Source organism: Musa acuminata, chromosome BXJ3-7 (genome assembly GCF_036884655.1).
Source record: "Musa acuminata AAA Group cultivar baxijiao chromosome BXJ3-7, Cavendish_Baxijiao_AAA, whole genome shotgun sequence".
NCBI lineage: Eukaryota > Viridiplantae > Streptophyta > Magnoliopsida > Zingiberales > Musaceae > Musa > Musa acuminata.
Window position 1 is genome coordinate 5,384,275 of NC_088355.1, and position 20,080 is coordinate 5,404,354.

The 20,080-nt window shown below is 35.6% G+C and overlaps 2 protein-coding genes across 2 annotated transcripts; one reads left to right on the top strand and one right to left on the bottom strand.

Annotated features, from left to right (window-relative positions):
• Window positions 1-63: 63 nt before the first annotated feature.
• Window positions 64-11,668, top strand: LOC135642089 (alkylated DNA repair protein ALKBH8 homolog). The gene is made up of 9 exons (XM_065157914.1): window positions 64-192; window positions 1,808-2,148; window positions 4,576-4,677; window positions 4,775-4,861; window positions 5,274-5,399; window positions 7,773-8,063; window positions 9,046-9,111; window positions 11,087-11,238; window positions 11,331-11,668. The coding sequence occupies exons 2-8, from the start codon at window positions 1,840-1,842 to the stop codon at window positions 11,234-11,236; spliced, it is 1,131 nt and encodes a 376-aa protein (XP_065013986.1). The 5' UTR covers window positions 64-192; window positions 1,808-1,839; the 3' UTR covers window positions 11,237-11,238; window positions 11,331-11,668.
• Window positions 11,669-13,360: 1,692 nt separating this feature from the next.
• Window positions 13,361-17,641, bottom strand: LOC103990396 (pectin acetylesterase 7-like). Its single transcript, XM_009409515.3, has 13 exons — window positions 17,403-17,641; window positions 17,093-17,223; window positions 16,882-16,964; window positions 15,866-15,992; window positions 15,614-15,693; window positions 15,429-15,515; window positions 15,232-15,356; window positions 14,866-14,926; window positions 14,725-14,778; window positions 14,563-14,640; window positions 14,374-14,479; window positions 13,703-13,845; window positions 13,361-13,614 (listed from the first exon to the last, which is right to left on the bottom strand). The coding sequence occupies exons 1-13, from the start codon at window positions 17,498-17,500 to the stop codon at window positions 13,492-13,494; spliced, it is 1,296 nt and encodes a 431-aa protein (XP_009407790.2). The 5' UTR covers window positions 17,501-17,641; the 3' UTR covers window positions 13,361-13,491.
• Between the last annotated feature and the right edge of the window lie 2,439 nt (window positions 17,642-20,080).

Below are 20,080 nucleotides of genomic sequence, written 5' to 3' on the forward strand. Positions count from 1 at the left end.
ATTTCCCCTGATTTGAACGGGGAGCACAACCCTGGTTCGGGATCCTCGCAGTCGTTGGATCTGTAGCCACCCCGAATTCCCAGCATCCGACGGTTGTGCGTGGGCCGGAGAGCCATAAAGTTACAAGATCACCAGAACGACATTTCAACTTCCTCCGATCGACGCTACCATCCAACCGGGCGCCGTCCTCAGGTATTTTCTCCCTCTTTTCCTATCCCACTGTCGACGCTCGCCGCTGTCGTCTGTTCCGCCTGTCCGCTCCCTGTACCCATCCCTCTTTCTCTCTTCCTCTCTCGATGCGTCTTTGTTGGTGTATCTGTGGTCGTTGGCTTTAAGCTGTATTGAATTGCAGGAATAGATCGTCAAACTTGTTTCTTGATCTCTTTTCTTTAATTTTTTGTGTAATGGTGACTTTTATGCTTCTATTTGATGGGGTTCCCGGAGTTAGCCTCAATTTTATTGGAAACTTGTATGCTTATTCAAGTTCGTCATCTGATTATTATATTTGTTCTCCCGAATAACGTTTCTCTATTTTGCTACCCTATTTGAATCTTTTGAAATTCTTGTATGTAAAGATGAATTGAAATCGTTGGATATCGGATGCCCTAAAATAAGACTGCCTAAGCTTATATTATAAATATAATCACGAGGTATTAGTTAGCATTGTGGAAAATATAAACAATACTGGTAGTTTTGGATGGCTTAATTCCTATGTTAAACCAAGTTAGCATTTTCAAGGAAGCCAAGTAGAAAAGTACGAGAAAAATGAAAGTCACAGGCACGAGAGTTCTACATGGACTGATACAATTAAGTAGAAGCAAAGGTACTATTGTAAAATAAAAAATTTGTGGGAGTTTCTAAAAGAACCAGGGTTCCACCTGGATTGATGATCTCCTCTCTCTCTCTCTCTCTCTCTCTCTTCCCCGATTTCTATTACGAAGCTCTTTAATTTTTATTACGTATTAGTATTTTATATCCATACTGCAAATGCTGAACGAGCACTAAAAAGGTCCAATCTTATATTTTGTGTCTATCTTTATATTTTAATTATTTTTTTAGTAATTTAATCTATCACTTGTTACTAAATTTCTTTTAATTGTTTTTCTCATCTCAGCATTAGTTCCTGCTTATGATCGCAAAATTTTAACATTACTATGTCTATGCATTTGTAAACAAAAAAAGAAGAATCTTCATCTTTTGAATAAGTGTTAGGGGAATTGTGCACGATCAAGATAATATGATAATTAATGAGCTTGCTAATTATTCTTAGTTGTCTGCTAAAACTTCAAAGTCAAGACAAGCTTTATCTATAACATCTACAGGAGCTTCTTCGCCAACTAGGGGTCTTGTTGTGCCCAAATTTGCAAAACAATGAAGGAAGAGACTGTGCTTCAATGGGGATATGAAGTGGACTTTACTAGGATACAAATGTGATGAACCTTCCAATTTATTGTATATATGTAAGGAAGAAGAGGAGATTTGATTATTGGGAAAAAATGTTTGGGAAGTTACTGAGCCTCAAGAAAACGAACTGCATATTGCTAATTTAATTTAATTTTTTTTTTTTTTGAAAAACTGTAATTTTCTCTAGTTCTCAAGGTGACTTGAATCGAGACATTGAAGCATGGTAGTTCCAAAAGGTTCTATATTTATGGTACTTAATATGATTGTCAATTGTTTTTAAGTTTGAACTCTTGTATATGATTCTATTGAATGTTATGGGCTTAATTTTCTTAATTTATTTCTTCTTTTTGGAATAAAAGAAATAGCTGAGTTATCTCTTGATCTTTTTGCTTATGCTTCCTAGGGCGAGAAAGTGCCGGTTGTTTATGCTTAACAATGAACATGATGAACTCAAGATTCACCAGATTTAAAGGATTAGAGAATGAGCCAACTCCTAACTTGTTTGTTGCCAATTGTGGACCAGCTGTGGGCATGTCTTTTGATAATATTGAATCTGCTTTTGGCATTTTTGGCAAGGTTGTTGGAGTCCATGCTGCTGATGAAACTGGTGCACGTGTAATTGTTTGCTTTTCTGAAGTCAATGCTGCTCAAGCAGCCTTTAAAGCACTAAATGGCCTCCCTTGTGCTGAACTTGGAGGGAGAATAATGCATATAAGCTACTCAGTAGTACGGCCACTTCAGAAGGTTTTAGTTGTAGACTGAATTTTAGCAGAAAGTTTATTTACTAGGTTAAAGTATTCTCATGACATGTATTCCTTCCTTTAAACATGCCTAAGTTTATGTTCATCTTTTTTTATAATGACTAGGAGGCATCACATTTATCCTAAACAATGTGGAATATGCTGTTGACATGTCGCTTTCTGGTCTGCAGATCACATCTTCCATCTAATTTCTGGTGGACGTGCTTAAAGTATTGAATTTGTTCTAATTAACTGACTGTGATGCTCTATCTACTCTTTTTTTAAAAATCATGAAGTTATCACAATGTGTTTAATCCTCTAAATCAAGTGCTAAGGAAACTCATTTTAAGCTATTTTTCTCTTGCCGTTTTGTTCACAATTCCATCAGTACATTTATGTAGTTACTGTCAGTGATTTCCTAGCACAATGTGCACTGCACTTTCCTTCCAGGAATGATGACCATTAAAGTATTAATAACTATAGATTATCTACATTTCTATTTCTCCATTTATAACATTGTACATATGGTGTTGAACTCTATTATGTGCACTTCATTGGCTATTTTACTTACAGCATGCTGCAGTAACATAAGCTTCATTCTATAATCTGATCATCAGATTTTGATATCTGCAAGATGTTTGGTTTGTCATCAGACACCAGGTTGAAATTCATTGCAATAAGAAATTGAATTGCCAAATTGCTTGACACATTTGATTTATGAACTTGTATTTAAAAATGAAATTTGAGTAGAAGCATCGATAGTTACATTTACTTTAGTTAATAAATATATATTTTTTAATTTTTAATTATAATTTTTAAAATATATTATTGGATATTGTTTATTTATTATAATGACATTAATAATAAATTATATTAGATACTTATATAATGTATCTATATGGACATGAAAGAAATATACATTATAAAACTCTATTATATGAAGAAGGAAAATTTTTTAATTCAAAAAGTTTTTGTGGTCTTTGGAAATGGAATTGAAAGCCCATTTTACTAATAGAAACTTCAAATTCTCTCAAAGAGGAATGGATTGCCTCCAAGAATGATAAGTGGAATTTGAATTGCCTCCACCATACATTTGGAATAAGAATTGTTCATTCTATTTTCACTCTGATTAAATTCGTAGAACCAATTACAACCTAAATGTTATTTCCATTTCTTGTAAATTTCTTCCATATTAAAGTAATTTGCTCAAAGCAGAACTCAGTTTGAAGGATGTAAACTTGGAAACTTGGTCTTATCTTGAAGTAATCATATTCCATTGTGGTTCAAGTTTTTTCACTCCAAAATATACTTGGTAGGATTTGGTCAACATGGACAAAACTTATCAAGATAATCATGTTCTACCACCATAGTTGACCGAAGGATGATATTGATTTTGATTCTATTTTTATTAGTTCATGTCCTGCTTTAAGTCTTGGAAACCCCTTGTTATTACCTTCTTGCAAGAATAAGGTCGATTGTAGTAGTGTTTTTTCTTTTTTGATCAAATTCAATGTCTTCTATTTGGTTCAGCATGCAGTGAATTATCTCATCAAAGCCTTATGTTGTGAGTGCACAATTGATCTGGTTATGAGGACAAGCCTTGGTACAATATTAAGGTTGTTCCTTTGTTAGTTTCGAGTTTCAGTAAGGTTGTTCCTTGGTACAATAGTAAGATTGTTCCTTTGTTATGATGCCACCTGAAGCCTTTGTTAGTTTCAAGTTTCAGTTTTCTTGGTTTCATTTTCAAATCTAGAATGAAAGACTACAAAATTAGGCAGTTAAGCATCAAATTTTAGCAGAATATTGAATCTGCAAAATTTGATAATGGTGTTCAGGAATTAAAGTGCTTATATGCATAGATGCAATTTTGAAGATTCTGTTGTTTTTTCTTCCCTTAAAGCACTGGAAAAAGATGTGTGTTATCAGCTGTATTTATATTGTAGCCTGATCTATATCTGATAGTATAAATGGTTAATGGAAACAAGGGTATCATTATCTGTCATAAAATTTATGCATGAAATTTTACTGAGCAATATATGTTGTGGGCAGTATCATAGAGATTAAATGATGACAATAGTGTTTTTCTAACAACTTATTAAGGTATTTCTTAGGTTTATGTTTCTGAAGGCTATTATATGAATTCAAATTGCTGCCCACTGAATATGTATGTTTTAGTATGTAAATAAGGAACCCTTGAACTTATTTGTAACATATACTACTTTCTTTTCATAGGATTTGTAAATGTCTAAAAGATTCTATGTCGCTGCAGTAACACAGATTTTGTGTTGGCCTAAGCATTCAAGGATTCGAGATTTTGTCTCATGCCTAGGGCTTGTGTGACTGACATGTATCTCATGTATTCTGTAGAATTCATCATTGTAATCCATTTAGATTATGCATGTCCATGACTAAAATTTATATCTCTTTCTAGGTACATAAAGAAATATTTTTTCCAGTATATTTTTCGGCATCAGACTTGGGGATTCCAGGAATTTATCTCGTGCATGATTTTATCACTGTGGAGGAAGAAAAGGTTAGAACTCAAGTAAATTTATACATGTTCTTTCTGTATTTATAGAATATGTTCCTGGAATATGTTTAGAAAGTCCATCTCTCTGTTTTATTTTCAGAGACTCCTTGCAGAAGTTGACAATAGGCAGTGGAGAAGTCTGTCGAAAAGAAGAGTTCAGCATTATGGTTATGAATTTTTGTATGAGGTAAGCTGCTTTTTGTACCTACCTACTACGACCGAATATATGACATTCTGCAAACTTCTGTGCGATTATGAAATTTGGATTTACAATAAAATTTGCCGGTTGAGATTGCTACAATTTTACATACCTATTGTTATCATGGTTCATTATTTTGCCGGGACTGGTACATGCTGTGCGGTACATACCAATCCGATGGAGAACTGAGTAGCGGACGACCTGGAATCAGGAAATGGGTATATAACAATTTGTTGTATCCAAGAGTTTGCTTGTTTATCAGACTGGCTTCTCTCAAAATCATTTATAGGCTCCAAATTTCCTCTAGCTTTCTTTTTGGTCTGACTGGTTGTTTGACTGAAGTTTTGCCTGATACTGCCTATCATTGATGACTCTTGTGCCCTGACATCCTTTTGTGCAGACAAGAAACATTGATTCTAAGCATTTTTTGGGTGAGCTTCCATCCTTTGTTTCGAACATACTGCAGAAAATCTTATCATTTCCTGGTCTTGGTCATGATCAAAACAAAGAAATGGATCAGTTGACGGTATGTACCAGACATTTGTTTCTCACTGTTCTCGATGTGTTCATTAAATTCTTTCTACACGAGTAAGCTAGAAATAGTTGGCTGCAACTTTATCTATAAAGAGAATATATTATAACACTTAAATTTCTTGTTGTGCCATCTCAGTCTCTTTAATTTGTTTTAAGATTTTTGGAGTCATTTTGACAATTAAGTCACAATGTGATCGATGGAATTGTGTTACATAAGCTGTCCGTTTTATGCCTTTAGTTTGATTATTATTCCTTATGGCAGAACTTATTATTTCCCTCTTTTCAGTACTACATGAGCTTTGTAGTTGCTTTACTTTTTTTATTGCTAAGTGAACTTTGTTGTTGCATGAGCCTACTAGGCTACCAGCGAACTGGACTTGTTGGTTTCCGAGGCAATAATTCTCCTTTCTTAAGGGGGAAATCTGTACCAACCTGAAAGGTTGATGTCCAATCAGTTCCTTAGTTTAGGGTATTTGCACTATAGCCATCCATATACCACTACGAAAATGCCTCAATAAATAGATTTAGTGCTGGTGTCGATAGAGCCTGGTTATATCATATTACTATAGTGGCCCAACATTTATTCCATGGATGATAATTTTTGTTACTTTGGGGTTTTTATCGTGGGCTATTATTAACTATGTATTTAGATGAATATGAAATCACTAATGTTGTAAAAGTCTGTCAACCAAGAGATTTTTGTCAAACAAAAGTTTATATAAACAAATTGTGATTTAGTCAATATCAGTGTCAAAAAGTCCGGTGCTTAATTTACCTATTCAAGAAAATATCCAGGAAGATTCTAATTATTCTACAATTATTCACATTTTAACTACTAAAACTCATTACCATCCAAGGAGATAGATATGAAGGATACAAAAGAAACATGCATCTTCTTTAATATGGCAGTACCAATACTATTTTTTTTGCTCCATGTTTAAGAATGTTAGCAAAAACTAGAGAGTAGTGTTTGGCAAAGTTCTAGATTTTGTCCAGTATCAATACCAATCTATTGATGGATTGGTTTGGTATTGTATGCAAGGTTGTTTAGGGATGTCAACAGGGTAGAGTGGGGGTGGGGGCGGGGGCGAGGGCGAGGAATGCTTCCCCCATCACCATCCCCGTTTCATCCCCCATTCCCTATCCACACCTCATTTCCCATTTAGACAAGGAATCCCTACCGGGGGCAAGAAACTTGCACGTTCTTTATATTCTCCTAATCAATCCATTTCATTTTAGAAAAAAATAAAATTATTATCAAAACTAATTAACAATATCAAAATTTTTAAATAATAACAATAATATTTGTAAAGTTTGCATGTCATAACTCGTAATTTTATTGATGTTTTGATATTGTTTCATTTGGTTCAATTGAACTAAATGACTCGCAATTATCTCACAATTGACTCAACGAAGGCTCAACTTAGCTTAATTTGAATCAGGTCAGTGCCTAGTCTACCCAGCATTTGGGCTCACTTATTGATAGGGTGGGGATGGGTACGTGGACGTGTGGGAGTGCTCTACCCATCTGGCCCCATAACCGCATAGGTAATAGAAAATACCCTTCATCCCTAACCTCATCCCCACTTATTCCCCCCATCCCTGCCCTTAGGGGATGGGTCCCTGTGGGTACCTGTATTCGTGGGTATAATTGATGCCTCTAAGGTTGTACATATGTTGCTATAACCCTTTAAAATTGACATGGATTGGCCAAACCCAATAGAAAAAAGTATTTGATTTAGTTTTTGACTAATTAGGGTTAATAGCAAGTAAGAAACAAAATTTTGGGTAAATAATGACTGAATATTAATTCAAAACACGTGTGTTGCTATGCCCTTGTACAAATTGACATGGATTGGCCAAACCCAATATAAATAAGTATTTGAATTAGTTTTCAACTAATTAGGGTTAATAGCAAGTATAAAAACAAAATTTTGGCTAAATAATGACTGAATAGCAATTCAAAATATGTTTTAAACATAGATTACAAACAGTATATGAAGAAAACATTTATGGAAGTATTTAAATGTCCTAAACATGACATATGTTGTATGTACTGGAAACACATAATTGAAAATTTGATGTTATACCTTAATATATGCTTATCACCAACAAAATGATTGCCTTGAGTCAATGGGAGATGATTCCATGCTTTCAATGTAACTTGGTTATAAATCAAGATCATAATTTTGAATGACCCATTCATAAAACTGCTTCCATGGTACTAGATATTGGTATATGGTGTGCCGCTAATAATTTTCTTATGAAATGATTAGTTCAAATGTTTTTCTCTTTAAATTTCTTATCATATGGGTTCTTATTATATGTTTTGGGAAGTCTAAACTACCTTTGATTTTGATTACAGGTTAATGAATATCCATGTGGGGTAGGCTTATCCCCACACATAGACACTCATTCGGCATTTGATGAACTCATCTTCAGCCTTTCAACAGCTGGTCCATGCATTATGGAATTTAGGAGATATCCTGAAGGGACTTGGTGCCATCCAACTGCATCTGTTAATGAAATACATGAAGACACCCCTCTTTTATCCTCGTATATTGCTAGAAAAGCTATTTTTCTTCCTCCTCGTTCTATGATCTTGATGTCTGGGGAAGGGCGTTATGCTTGGCATCATTATATTCCACATCGCAAGGTATGCCTTTTATAGTAGCTCTTGACAAATCCAAACATGCTAGCATATTATTGACTTTGTCGAAGAAGGTACTCTATTTGAATCATGATAGAGATCTCATTTTGAGACATTTTCTCATCATATTCGAAGTATTTAGTGTAATTAAAAAAGGAACCTCGTTTTAAGAATCTCATATTTCATTCATTGAATGTTTGTTGTCCCTTTTTCATTGACATTATTTGCCCTACAACAAGAAGATAATAATAAAATATTAGGTCTCAACTACTTGGGCATTTCTGTTGTTTTTCAAAAAAAATCTTTGGTCTTCAACTATGTTTCCTTGCACCAAATGCTTTAATTTGGATCTATGGATCACTACAGTCTGATAGTGATAGAGCATTATGTTGGCCAGACACCGATATGGTTCAAGATAGAAATTACCACTCATTAAGCTCACTATGTCAGGCTTACCGGGCGTTAAGTGATTGGTACCAGTTTTACTATTTGGTATGCCTATTGCCTGTTACTGGTATTGTATCTTTCTCTATTTTTAAATTTTATTTCAAGTTGACAGTTGTCAGTAGTTGCTTTTTCTTATATTTCTTTCTATTTCTCCTCCATTGCCTCCGTTTCCTCCACCTCATCTTCTCCTCCTCTTACTTTGCCTCCTGTTCTCCTCCTCCTCATCCACATTGCCATCACTGCCTCTTCTTCTCCATATCACCGTTATTGCCTTCTCATACCGGTATGTGTCGCCTCCTCTTTTCTTCTCTTTGTCTAATTTGGTTGTATGCCAATTTATGCTAGTATTGTATTGATCCGGCCACAGATTGGCATCAGTTTGGAACCTATATTCTAAACCATGTGTTGCATCATTTGTTATAATTGATTCACCTTATTTAATCGGTACATGTAGATCTAGAATAACCGTGAATATTGTGCCTAAATCTGTTATAAGTTAGGCTTGTTAAATCATTTTTTGCAGGTAAATAATTTTTTGCAGGTTGATAGAGTAGGGGAAAAGGCAATCGGAAGAAGTTCACGTAGGGTTTCTTTCACTTTCCGCAAGGTTTGCTTATACTTACAATTTTTTGTTCATCTTCAGTATCTATTTATTGAGCTGGATAGAAAGAAGTATCGGGGGTGAACTATTCTTAAGCATTTACAATGTTGCTTTGTTGGAAAACACATTTCCCATACAATAGATAAAGTATAAGGTTGCTTTGTGTAGTTTTTGTTTTCCTTAATACCTCTATTTATGATTGTAATATTCTGGTGAATAGCACCAATTCTTATTAAATAATCTGTGTAATTTTTTTTAGTAGATCTTTTATTTGTTCTAAGTAAAATATTTTTTTTAAGGGTAACCAGTGATTCAAAGAATTTGTAAGACAAATTTTGGATCCTCAACAAGTCGGGTACACCATCACCATACCAATACTTTGAGTATAGAATATTTAGATGAGATTTCGAACCCTTAATCCAAGTTTAATAAATTGAGTACCCCTCAGTGGACTAGCTTATTGGGGGTAGAATTTAGAGAATGTGGAATCAAACCATCAACCTAAAATAAGTACCATTACCCAACTAATATTCAGGTTTAGAATAAACTTCTTAATCATGTATGATGTTTTATTTTAATATTATAGTACAATCGAGGTTCGTAATTTCATACCGTGTCGGTGTATCGAGCTTTGCTCGGTATGGTACGTTATGGGCGTATCGAGCAGTATGCTAAGGCGTATCGCTCGGTACGTATATATATAATATAAAAATGTAATAATTATAAAAAAAAATATATAAAAATAAAAATAATAAAAAAAGGAGACATACGCTGCCTTTGTGGTGTTGCCTCCTTTTCTTCTCCTCGTCGCGTCAGATGAGGAGAAGAACGTGGTCTTCTCCTCATTTGCGACGTTCGACGAAGACGTCGAAGGTCGCAAATGTGTCCTACTTTTGGCGAAGAACGCGGTGAAGGCCGTAGGCATCTCTGGCCTTCGGTGAAGAACGCGATGAAGAAGTCTAGCCGCCACCTCTCTGTTACCTCCTGGGTCGGGATTGTCGAGGGAGGGCGACGTCGGATCGGGAAGCATCGAGGTTCTCCCGATTCTCCCTTTTCTTCGAGTGCCTTCTCCCTTTTCTTTGAGCGCCTTCTCCCTCTTCTCCCTTGATGCTTCTTCTTCCCTCGTTGCAGCTAGGCTGATACCGCATGGTAGCGGGCGACAATGGTCAATTACCGACTTGTTTCGAGCGGTAACGGTTGAAATATCGATCGTTACCACTCGATACAACCCTGTATCGTCCGATACAAGGCTAGATCAACGGTACCACCTGGTACATGCGGAATCATTTAGTGTTGTAATCCTGAGTACAACTATAATTTAGTACAAGATTTATCATACCACAACATACTGCTCAGTACGGGCGATATGTACCAATCTGACAAGGGACTGGTATGAGTGGTATATTGGTATGTTCCATGTATCGTGTGTTGGTACACTTGGTATGGCTTAGTACAGCTCGGTATGCACCGTACCTATAGTTTGTCGGTACATCGGCATGGACCGGTAAGACGAACTATGATTTATTATAGTGTAGTTTCAGTGTGTGGTATGAAGTTTATAAATAGTATGCTTCTTGTAGCATATAGTAAATATCTGCTATTACATTTCGTAGCCTTCTGAATATAATGAACCACATTAACAATACCATGAGCAATCACCTGTATTGCCATTCTAGTTGTGGCACTGTAACTTTTTTGTCCTCTATATAAATCTTATAAACTTCTAGTTTCTGCACACGCTATTAACTAATGTGCTATATGGTATGGGTTGACATGAACGCTTGTTCCAACTTGTTGGTATTGCCTATGCACCTTGTTGGTATTTCATATGCACCTTGCACTTTTTCTACAAACTTCTCTGGTCAGGTAGTAGTTGGAATTCGACCGTGATCATTATGCCTCATTTCTCTATTGCAAGCTTTTCAAATAGTGTTAGTTAGATCTAGTTTATTAATTCAAAGAAAGATACACGTCATTGTAGGTTAGGAAAGGATCATGCTGCTGTCCATACAAGCAGTATTGTGACTCTCAACTGGAATGTAGAAATCAACAGGTAAAACAAGACATAGTCCAATCATCTCTACCATTGAAACGAGAAGCATTTTGTCCAACAGACACTGACCGAATATAAAGGTAAATTTCAGTTTTTCACTTAGTCATTTGTTAAATTAAATTAAGATGCAAGGAATAATGAGGAAAAAGTTAACCTTTTGAATGTTGTGCAGGTTTCTAACCACGATTATCCTGTGACAACCTGTGTTGATTGGACTCTAAATCAGGTGCACTATGATGAAAGCCGACTTTTATAATCACCTCTCATAACAATCATTCAGTTGTAACATCTTCATGTTGATTCTTTTTTCTGGAGCTGAGATGGCTGATAATGAATATTCGGAGATTTTCTTTTCAATTTTTCCTTTAGCTGCTTTTGTGATTCCCGGAGAAACTCTTGCAGACTTATTTTGGCACAATATGATTGTTGTGTCATGTGTTTTGGTTTCTTTCTTCTCCTATCTTTGAAACATTTTAGTTCAAGGAGACACATTTTACTGGATTTTCTTGATTTTGTTGTATTAAGTGTTGTGCTTATAGCTTTGGATCCAATGCCCATACTAAATAGGGAAAAGGGGGCACCAGTAAATTCTGCATGAGATGTTCGATTATCTTACTGGGCATTGGATGATGTACTTATGGGCTAATTATCTTGTGGCCAACTTAAAGCTGCAACCATTTCGAGGAAGTGATCAATTTGATGATGTGCTTATGGGCTAATTATCTTGAGGACTTGATTACAAGACCATCTTATGGGCATGATCATCTTGAGGACATGAATGATCTTGAGGACTTGATTACAAGACCATCTTATCGGTATGATCATCTTGAGGATTTGATTACAAGACCATCTTATCGGCATGATCGATCTTGAGGACTTGATTACAAGACCATCTTATGGGCATGATCGATCTTGAGGACACGACAGACTTCATGATGCAATCGAACTCGATGGCATTCTCAATATTTTGTGGGCATGGCCATCTTGAAGGCGTGACTAAGTTATTGTTTTAATAATATAATAGACTTCAATGTATGATCATCTCGAGGGTGCAATCGTGTGACCATCTTGACGATATGATCAGCTTGAAGGTGTGCTCATCTTGATGACGCTTCTGAATTGAGGGTGCAATTGTCTAAAGGTTGTGATCGTTGTAATGACGTGTCTACCGTGAGAAAGCAATTAATCCAAAGAGGTGCAATTGTTGTTGGCTTGAAGGTGCGTCTATCTTGACTTGACAATGCATTTGATTTGAGCACTGCCTAGAGGTTGCGATCGTTTTCACGACATAGCTGTCTTGAGAAAGGAATCAATTCGGAGAGGTCAATTAAGGGAGTGCAATTGTCTTCGAGGTGTAGTTGACTTGACGATATGATCGGCTTCAAGGTGTGACCATCTCGACAATGCGTCCGACTTGAGGGTTCATAACAATGTGGCTCATCTTGAGAAAGCAATTGATTTGAAGAGGTCAAGTTTAGGGGTGCAACCGTGTCGAAGGTGTAGTCGACTTGACGTTATGATCGTGTTGAAGGTGCAGACTATCTTGACAATTCATCCATTTTGAGGGTGCAATTGTCTGGATGCATCCATGACTATTTTAACAATGTGGCTCTTTTGAGCAAGCAATTAATTCGGATAAGTTGGGTCGAGGGGCAATCATCTTGAATGTGCAGTCGATTTGAAGGTGCGACCATCTTGACGATATATCCGACTTCAGGATGTCCGTCCGGAGGCTGCAACATAGCTGTCTTGACAAAGCAATCAATCCACAAAGGTCAGTCGTGGGATGCAATCATATTGAACTTGACAATATATATATATATAATCGACTTTAAGTTGCGACCATCTTGACAATGTGTTTGACTTGTGGGTGCAACCGTCGTAGACATCATAATTGTACCTTATTTTTTAATATTAAATTAGATTTAATTGTTCGATGGGTTATAAAAAATTAGATTTTGATAATAAAATTAATTTATAAATTAATTTATTATTGAGATAAATTATAAAAAAAAATACTTTGACTAAAGATTAAGACTACCGATGGATCAAATGTTGAGTGGAATAGTCGAATATTGTGCTTGAAGATTATCGTGCTTAAATATTAAATGTTTAATCAGGGATCGTAACACGGGATGAATTATCGAAAAATCAGATGATATGTTAGAAAAGTAAAAAACGGGCCAAAAGCCGGATGAGCCGTTTATGAGTCAAGGTTTTGATCCATGTCATTTCGAAGTAATTCGAGTTCGATAATGAGCTAAAATAGAGCTCACTTATTATATCTAACGCATCGAGAAACATTTATGTGATTAAGAAATATGACAAGAAAGCTAATCTTCCATGGAAACGGTGGCAACTTTACGACACGAAGAATTGCATGGATACGGGCAGTCGATCTTCCTTACAGCAGAACTCCGACCGAAGTACCAGTCTCCCACAGCCTTCCCAATTGGCTGCAAGAAAGAACAGATATGATCATCACCATGGAATTCCCATTTCTGACACGAGTGATGAAGTTTTCACAGAGCTGCTAGAGCTTACAATGTTATCGATCTTTGGAGAATCATCTGAATACCAGATATCCGCATCTCCAGATAGGCAATGAGTGTGGCATGAGAGGATGAACAATCCCGTAGACGAGCTGCCTGCTCCCGGCAGTGCGTTCAGGAACGTTGTCCTGAAACCTGATATCGACGTATTAGCTCACTCTTTACACACGAAGAATAAATTGGCAGTTGACATAAATCTAGAATTACTCGCCAGCTGATCTACAAGTTCTTCAAAGATCAGTATTTGAATCGCCTAACGTAGACAGCCACTACTGACACATCACACCCATTCGGTCGACAAGTGAAACCTCGTCCCACGGGTCGATGGCATGGCACAAGATGACCCCATGAGTTCAGTCACACAACATTGACGGAAAGGTTGACCCGATAAAATTAGTACTTTATAATACATTATCATCGACATTTACCTCTACCAAACAGTTGACTATCACGTTATAAAAGGGTTCTCTTTAACTTAGGTATTTAACTGAATCCTCCGAACTCTTACTAGCCTAAGTATCAAAAGAACATTTAGCTCTTTGTAGGGTCTATGCCTAAGTTCCCGGCACCTTAGGTTAAGACAAACTCGAAAATAGATATCGATTAATTTCGAACCCGAACTCACACTTGTTGGACAAGGAAAACATATATGGTAACACCAACCTTGCAGTTTCTGAAGTTGATCCGAGGAACATTTCTTGATATCGAGCTTGCAGTCTCCCCAAGTGTTCTTCGGATCAGCAGAGGATGGCACTAAAATATGATCGATCTGCGATTAGGTAACATACGTCACATCGTAGAAACCTTCACGAGAGTAGTTTATAAGATAATATAGCTCATTAAAGTTACAACCTGCCATTGATCATATGCTGCATTGAGGATAAAAAGGGGTGTCTTCAATGTGGCCACCACGTTCTGTGGGAAAAAGCACTGCATGTATTCACGTAACCAAAGAGTAAGTTAGATGACTTGATGACTTCTGTATTCGTTCCAGAGTGAAAGTACACTTCCCACCTTGTTTGCTGGTAACCTCGACGTGCATGAAGATGGCAAATTATTTGCTGATCCCTTCAAAACCAGAAAGCACCACAGAATTATCATCACAAAAAAGTTAGAGGGAGTCATCAATCAAGAGCATGGAAGGTCAGAGCATACATGAAGTTTAACAACATCACCATAAAAGGATTGGATCGCGTCTGCTCCAGAAATATCCTTCCTGTTCATAGAAACCTAGTACTGGTTAACGTCAGAGCCAGAAAGAGATTCAGAGATCACAATCAAATTAACATATATTAGGTTAGACATCGACTCAATCCAAAAGTTTAAGCCATTTGAGTACAGACAAAACCTAGTATATGTAAACTTAGCGATAAACGACTATCCACTCAATCCATCTTTATTATCTTACACACATGAATATTTTTGGTTTAACTCTCTTTATCTCGTATGTATATATGTGAATATTTGCAACAGTAGCCCGACGATGAGATTCGTGACGCGGACTAAAGATGTAGAACTTACGCATCAATGAAATAACCAGCATCGGAGAAGCATTTCACTGTTGCAGTAGCTGGGAGAAGACTGCGGAAGTTGTCACAATGTAGTATGGTTGTCAATCCACCTGCCGAGCAACCACCGAGAAGTGCCTGCGAGCATTCACCAATGTTAGAACAGAAACTTTGAGAGTGATAAGACTTGACCACTTTACATCTACATACCTTTTGTGCTTTGTTCATCCCCTTCGCCAATAGATCTTTCATTATAGCTCTCCAAACTCTGGCTCCTCTGAAGTGGAGACCTGTAGCCTAATCAAACGAAGATGTGAAAGACATGTTATCGATACAACGTTGCTTAGCAAGGAAATGAAACATATATCAGAAGAAACATCGGATTAGGAGCTCACAGGATCTACTTTTTCTATGTCCCCTGTAAATGAGGCACCATCACAGTACCGAATCTTGACCCGGTTCCAGTTATAGAAGTCTGCAAGCATTGCAAGAATCAAAGCAAAGAATAAGACAGCAAAAGCTCCATATTATTATTGTTGTTGTTGTATTCGATGGCATCATTCGAATGATACAATGAAAGTTAAATCTGACATGCATCAAGAAATTGTGTTAATAGTACATTGGTAGAGAAGGAAGATTAATCATACCAGGATTGCTTTGCTGAACGCCTCCTAACATGCCAGAGAAGGATTGAGGCGGCATATGATCAGAGGAACCTCTAAAAGTGTTTTTACGTGCTAAGCATTCTTCAACAGTGCTGCACCAACCTCCTCCCTGCAAAATGAGGGAGGGATTTATTCGGTGACCAAGGATAGATTATTTCGAAACATGGATGTTCCAATGGATTTATAATATCCTTCGATATAGTATGGTATTGTAATACTCCCGTTACTCACACATTCAAGATGGACAAAATTAAAATTAATTTATAAGAGTCTAATGAGTATATTATTATTAACTTTTATTTAAATATTTTAATTAATAATTTAAGATAAAAAAAATTAATAAACCAATTAACTCACTAAGTCAACCGTTTATCGGTTCAACAGTTTGTCTTCACTGATTAGGGTAAATTGACTTTGCTCATCAATGTAAGGCCTGTATTGTCTTGTACTAATATTTTTTTTTTACATATATTTTTAAAATTTAATATATTCTGATAATATTTATCAGTATACTGATACAAACCGATATGATACATTAAGGATATATGAAATTGTGAATCTTGGTGTGCATTTCTCTTTTTTAGCAAATAGAAACATAATTAAAAAAGAATACAAATCTTGTTACTTCATTTTCAGCAGTGAATGTGCAAAATCTACTTTCACTTTACATTTTTTTGTCTATCAAAGAAAATTTTTGCATCTACCGTGTAGTAAAACAATCTATCTATCTGTTGTTGCATGTAATATAGAAGACTAAGACTGGGAAACCTACAAGGAATTGAAGTTCTACAAGTTCTAAAGATAAATCATGATCTAAAAGGCATTCCAATCACCATTTCTACTGCCAAAGCTCACGCTTCAGTTCTAGATGTTGAAATCAGGTTTGACAGGCATCCTATGTTGACACAAATCATATATGCATACAACATATAACCAACAATTAATCGAAAACGTACCAATCATAATGTTTGCGTACTACATCAAGAAAATAAACTGACCTCGACGAAAACCAACCAGTTATTTGCACCAGAGCCAGAACCAGGGGCGAGATTATATGCTGGAGCACTTCCATCCAAGCAAACTGGAAAATAAGAAGATGAGTTCACTTGGAAGCTGCCGTGGGTAGATGTCCAAGAATGAACTTGTTCGGATAACTATCATAGCAATGAAGAAGATAAGATCCAAAAGAGAATCCATGGGTACACAGACCTGCTCCTTCAGCTACTGCACCTTTCAACACAGTCATGGGCACATTGTCACCTTCAACTTGTAGAAAGGCCAGTAGATAGAGTAAGCAGATGAGAGGGCACACCCATGTTCCTGATTTAACACCAACCATTCTGCAACATCGATTCGAATCTGTTAGCACAGAGGACAGAAAAGCCTACAGGAGGAGTCGAAAGGCCATTCTGTACTTCATTAGAAATAGAAATCTATGAGAATCCACGGGATAATGCAAGACAGGGCCTCAGAGAAACATGCAAGCTGAGAACGAGGAACTTAGAAGAACTAAAAAGACCTGAAATTTAGTGGCGAAGCACTGCGCACAAACCGCTTCGCGATGAGCTGAGAACACTTGTAAGATGGAGAGGAACTCGAGATCTCGGCCGTGCTCATTATTAGCTGTGCAGGAAGGGAGACTCTTTAAAAGATTTTGCTGTGCACTGAGTTTTTGGCATAATGATTCCTGGAATCGTAGGTGTTAAAAGACGGACAGCAGAATTTGGAAGGTACCGATCAAAGAAACAAAAACATTCAAATATTCATTCACTAAATAGCAAAGATGGAGGAAAGAATGAATAAGATGGAAAGATGACGCAAGAAGAATATTTCGTGAGCAATTATATTATCATTTTGAAGGTTCATGTATCGGTTATGCACGAACTCTCAGGACTAATTATAGATTATTCTCTATAACTAATTATTTTTATAAAAAAATAAGGATTAAAATTATAGCAAGAAAAGGAGATTTTACGATGAGGTTACTCCTTTATCATAATTATAGTCTCTATATTTAGATATACATTTAACTCCTGGGAGTCTTACACAGATTAATTACATATTTTTCTATATAATTAGTTATCTTTAGTATTCTAATCGTTATATTTTCAAAAATTACACTAGGATCCCTATATTAATGAAAGTGAAATATTTAACTTTGTTTCTTCTTACACCGTCGATTTTGTTGATGGAAATACCATATACATTCAGTGGTAAATTGAAGTCAGGCAGAATTAATACATGCTTAGTGATAAATCATATATTATTTTCATCAGTAAATCGATGATGTGAGAAAAAAATAAAATAAAATGTTTCATTTTTATAAATATAAGAATCGTAATATAATTTTTAAAATTATAAGGATCGGGATACTAAATATAATTAATTATATGAGATAATATATAATTAATCCGTAAGGCTCTCTGGGAGATAATGTGTTTCTAAATTTAGAGATTATAATTATGGTAAAGGAATAACCTGATCGTAAGACTTACCTTTTTTGTCATTATTTTAATCATCGCACCTTTGTTATTATAATTATAATTAAAACTCACGATGAATATGAGTTGCATGAAAGTTATTAGGTGAGGAACAAATGGTGATATGGATTCAGAAATTTTAATATTTGTAAAGTGATACTGTCATTCGGATTCTTTTTGGATTTTGATATGAGATTAATGTATCCCAAATAAAACAATTCATTGCACACATTCCGACGATTCATAATGGATTGAAACCTAAAGAGAAAACCTAAATAGATGATTTCTTGAAAAAGTTTCTAATTTTAAACTTTTCTTAGAAACGTAACTCTAATTTTTACCTTTTCTATTTAGTACCTTTATTTTCTATGATATATGAAATGGCTTTTACCGTTATTTTTATCATGTTATCTTCCGTCATATTGATCATAGAGCCTTTCCTATGCATCATCCTTTTGCGAACTTAATTGTATTTGTCTAAGTTGTATGATACTCTTGCATGTCTATCCACCGTTAAGGATAAGTCTCACTGTAATTTCTCAAAAAGAAAAGATGAGTTAGAAGAAACATTATACTAGAAATCTCACATGTAGATATTTTAGTAAACCCTTGATAGATAATATAAATATAGATAAACTTTATAAGCTCTGAATGATTATACAACAAAAGGTCTAACGCAATCCACCATGACTAGAAGTCATCATAAGTGCCCACATGATACTACTGCAATATAATAAAATGAACCAGCCTAAGATAATATCCCAAGACCTATCCATCAATGTGCTATTTGGATAGCTCTAGGATCCTGAAATAGTTGACATTATGCATTGTACTATATAACCAAAAACTCCAAAAATGACTGTCTAGGTAACTTGTTTTTTAGTAGTATTACCTTTATGCACTGCACACAACCTACATATATAAATCTAAAATAATCACAAAAGTCAATCAAGATAGGAGTGTCAACTCAACTATAAGCTCTATACGTGTTATGTAGAGCATGAATAAAACTAAAAGATATAGACATATAGAAATATTATATCAAACACCTTATATACAAATTTATATGATATTATACTCTACTTATTCCTTGAACATCTTCGTCAAAGACTTTGCGGACACTACATGTCCTTACCTTTATTAAATCTTTAATATTTTGCTTCGGTTGTAATGCACCTCTTAGCTTTCAATTACTATCTTTGATTCGATAGGACATCTTTGGTGTCTCAAGTAAAAGAATCAGATACATAATTGGGATAATAGAATCGCTATCTGATAATAAAATATCATAAGTAAAAGAATCAGATACATAATTGGGATAATAGAATCGCTATCTGATATAATAATAAAGTACCATTAATCATCTAACATTATGTAAGCGGATCAATCAGTGAACTTATTCTCTAATGAGTACCTGCATTGTATCCCTAGTATCCCCACACGAGTAATATAAGACCAACCACCTCCATTATATGGACGGATGTATATCGCACCAATATATCAAGTTATCTTGATGTTCCTTTTCGAGTAACCTTTGATCGAGATTATTTAAGGTATTTGTTTAAAGACGAATCGATCTCATTATCATGATCTCATCATGATCCGATTCTCATTATACATATCCATGAACATCACAATATATGTAATAGATATTATAAATTTTAAAATATTAAATAAATAATAAACAAAACGAGTGTCTCAACGGAAAAGAGTATCG

Bases quoted from the DNA above. Each gene is read 5' to 3' on its own strand.
- LOC135642089 (XM_065157914.1), top strand. From the start codon at position 1,840: ATGAACATGATGAACTCAAGATTCACCAGATTTAAAGGATTAGAGAAT. The intron at 2,149-4,575 runs GTTTTAGTTGTA...ATCTCTTTCTAG, and splicing joins TAGTACGGCCACTTCAGAAG to GTACATAAAGAAATATTTTT. The intron at 4,862-5,273 runs GTAAGCTGCTTT...CCTTTTGTGCAG, and splicing joins GTTATGAATTTTTGTATGAG to ACAAGAAACATTGATTCTAA.
- LOC103990396 (XM_009409515.3), bottom strand. From the start codon at position 17,500: ATGAGCACGGCCGAGATCTCGAGTTCCTCTCCATCTTACAAGTGTTCT. The intron at 15,516-15,613 runs GTGAGCTCCTAA...TCGTTTGATTAG, and splicing joins ACATAGAAAAAGTAGATCCT to GCTACAGGTCTCCACTTCAG. The intron at 13,615-13,702 runs GTAAGCTCTAGC...TCTTTCTTGCAG, and splicing joins CTCCAAAGATCGATAACATT to CCAATTGGGAAGGCTGTGGG.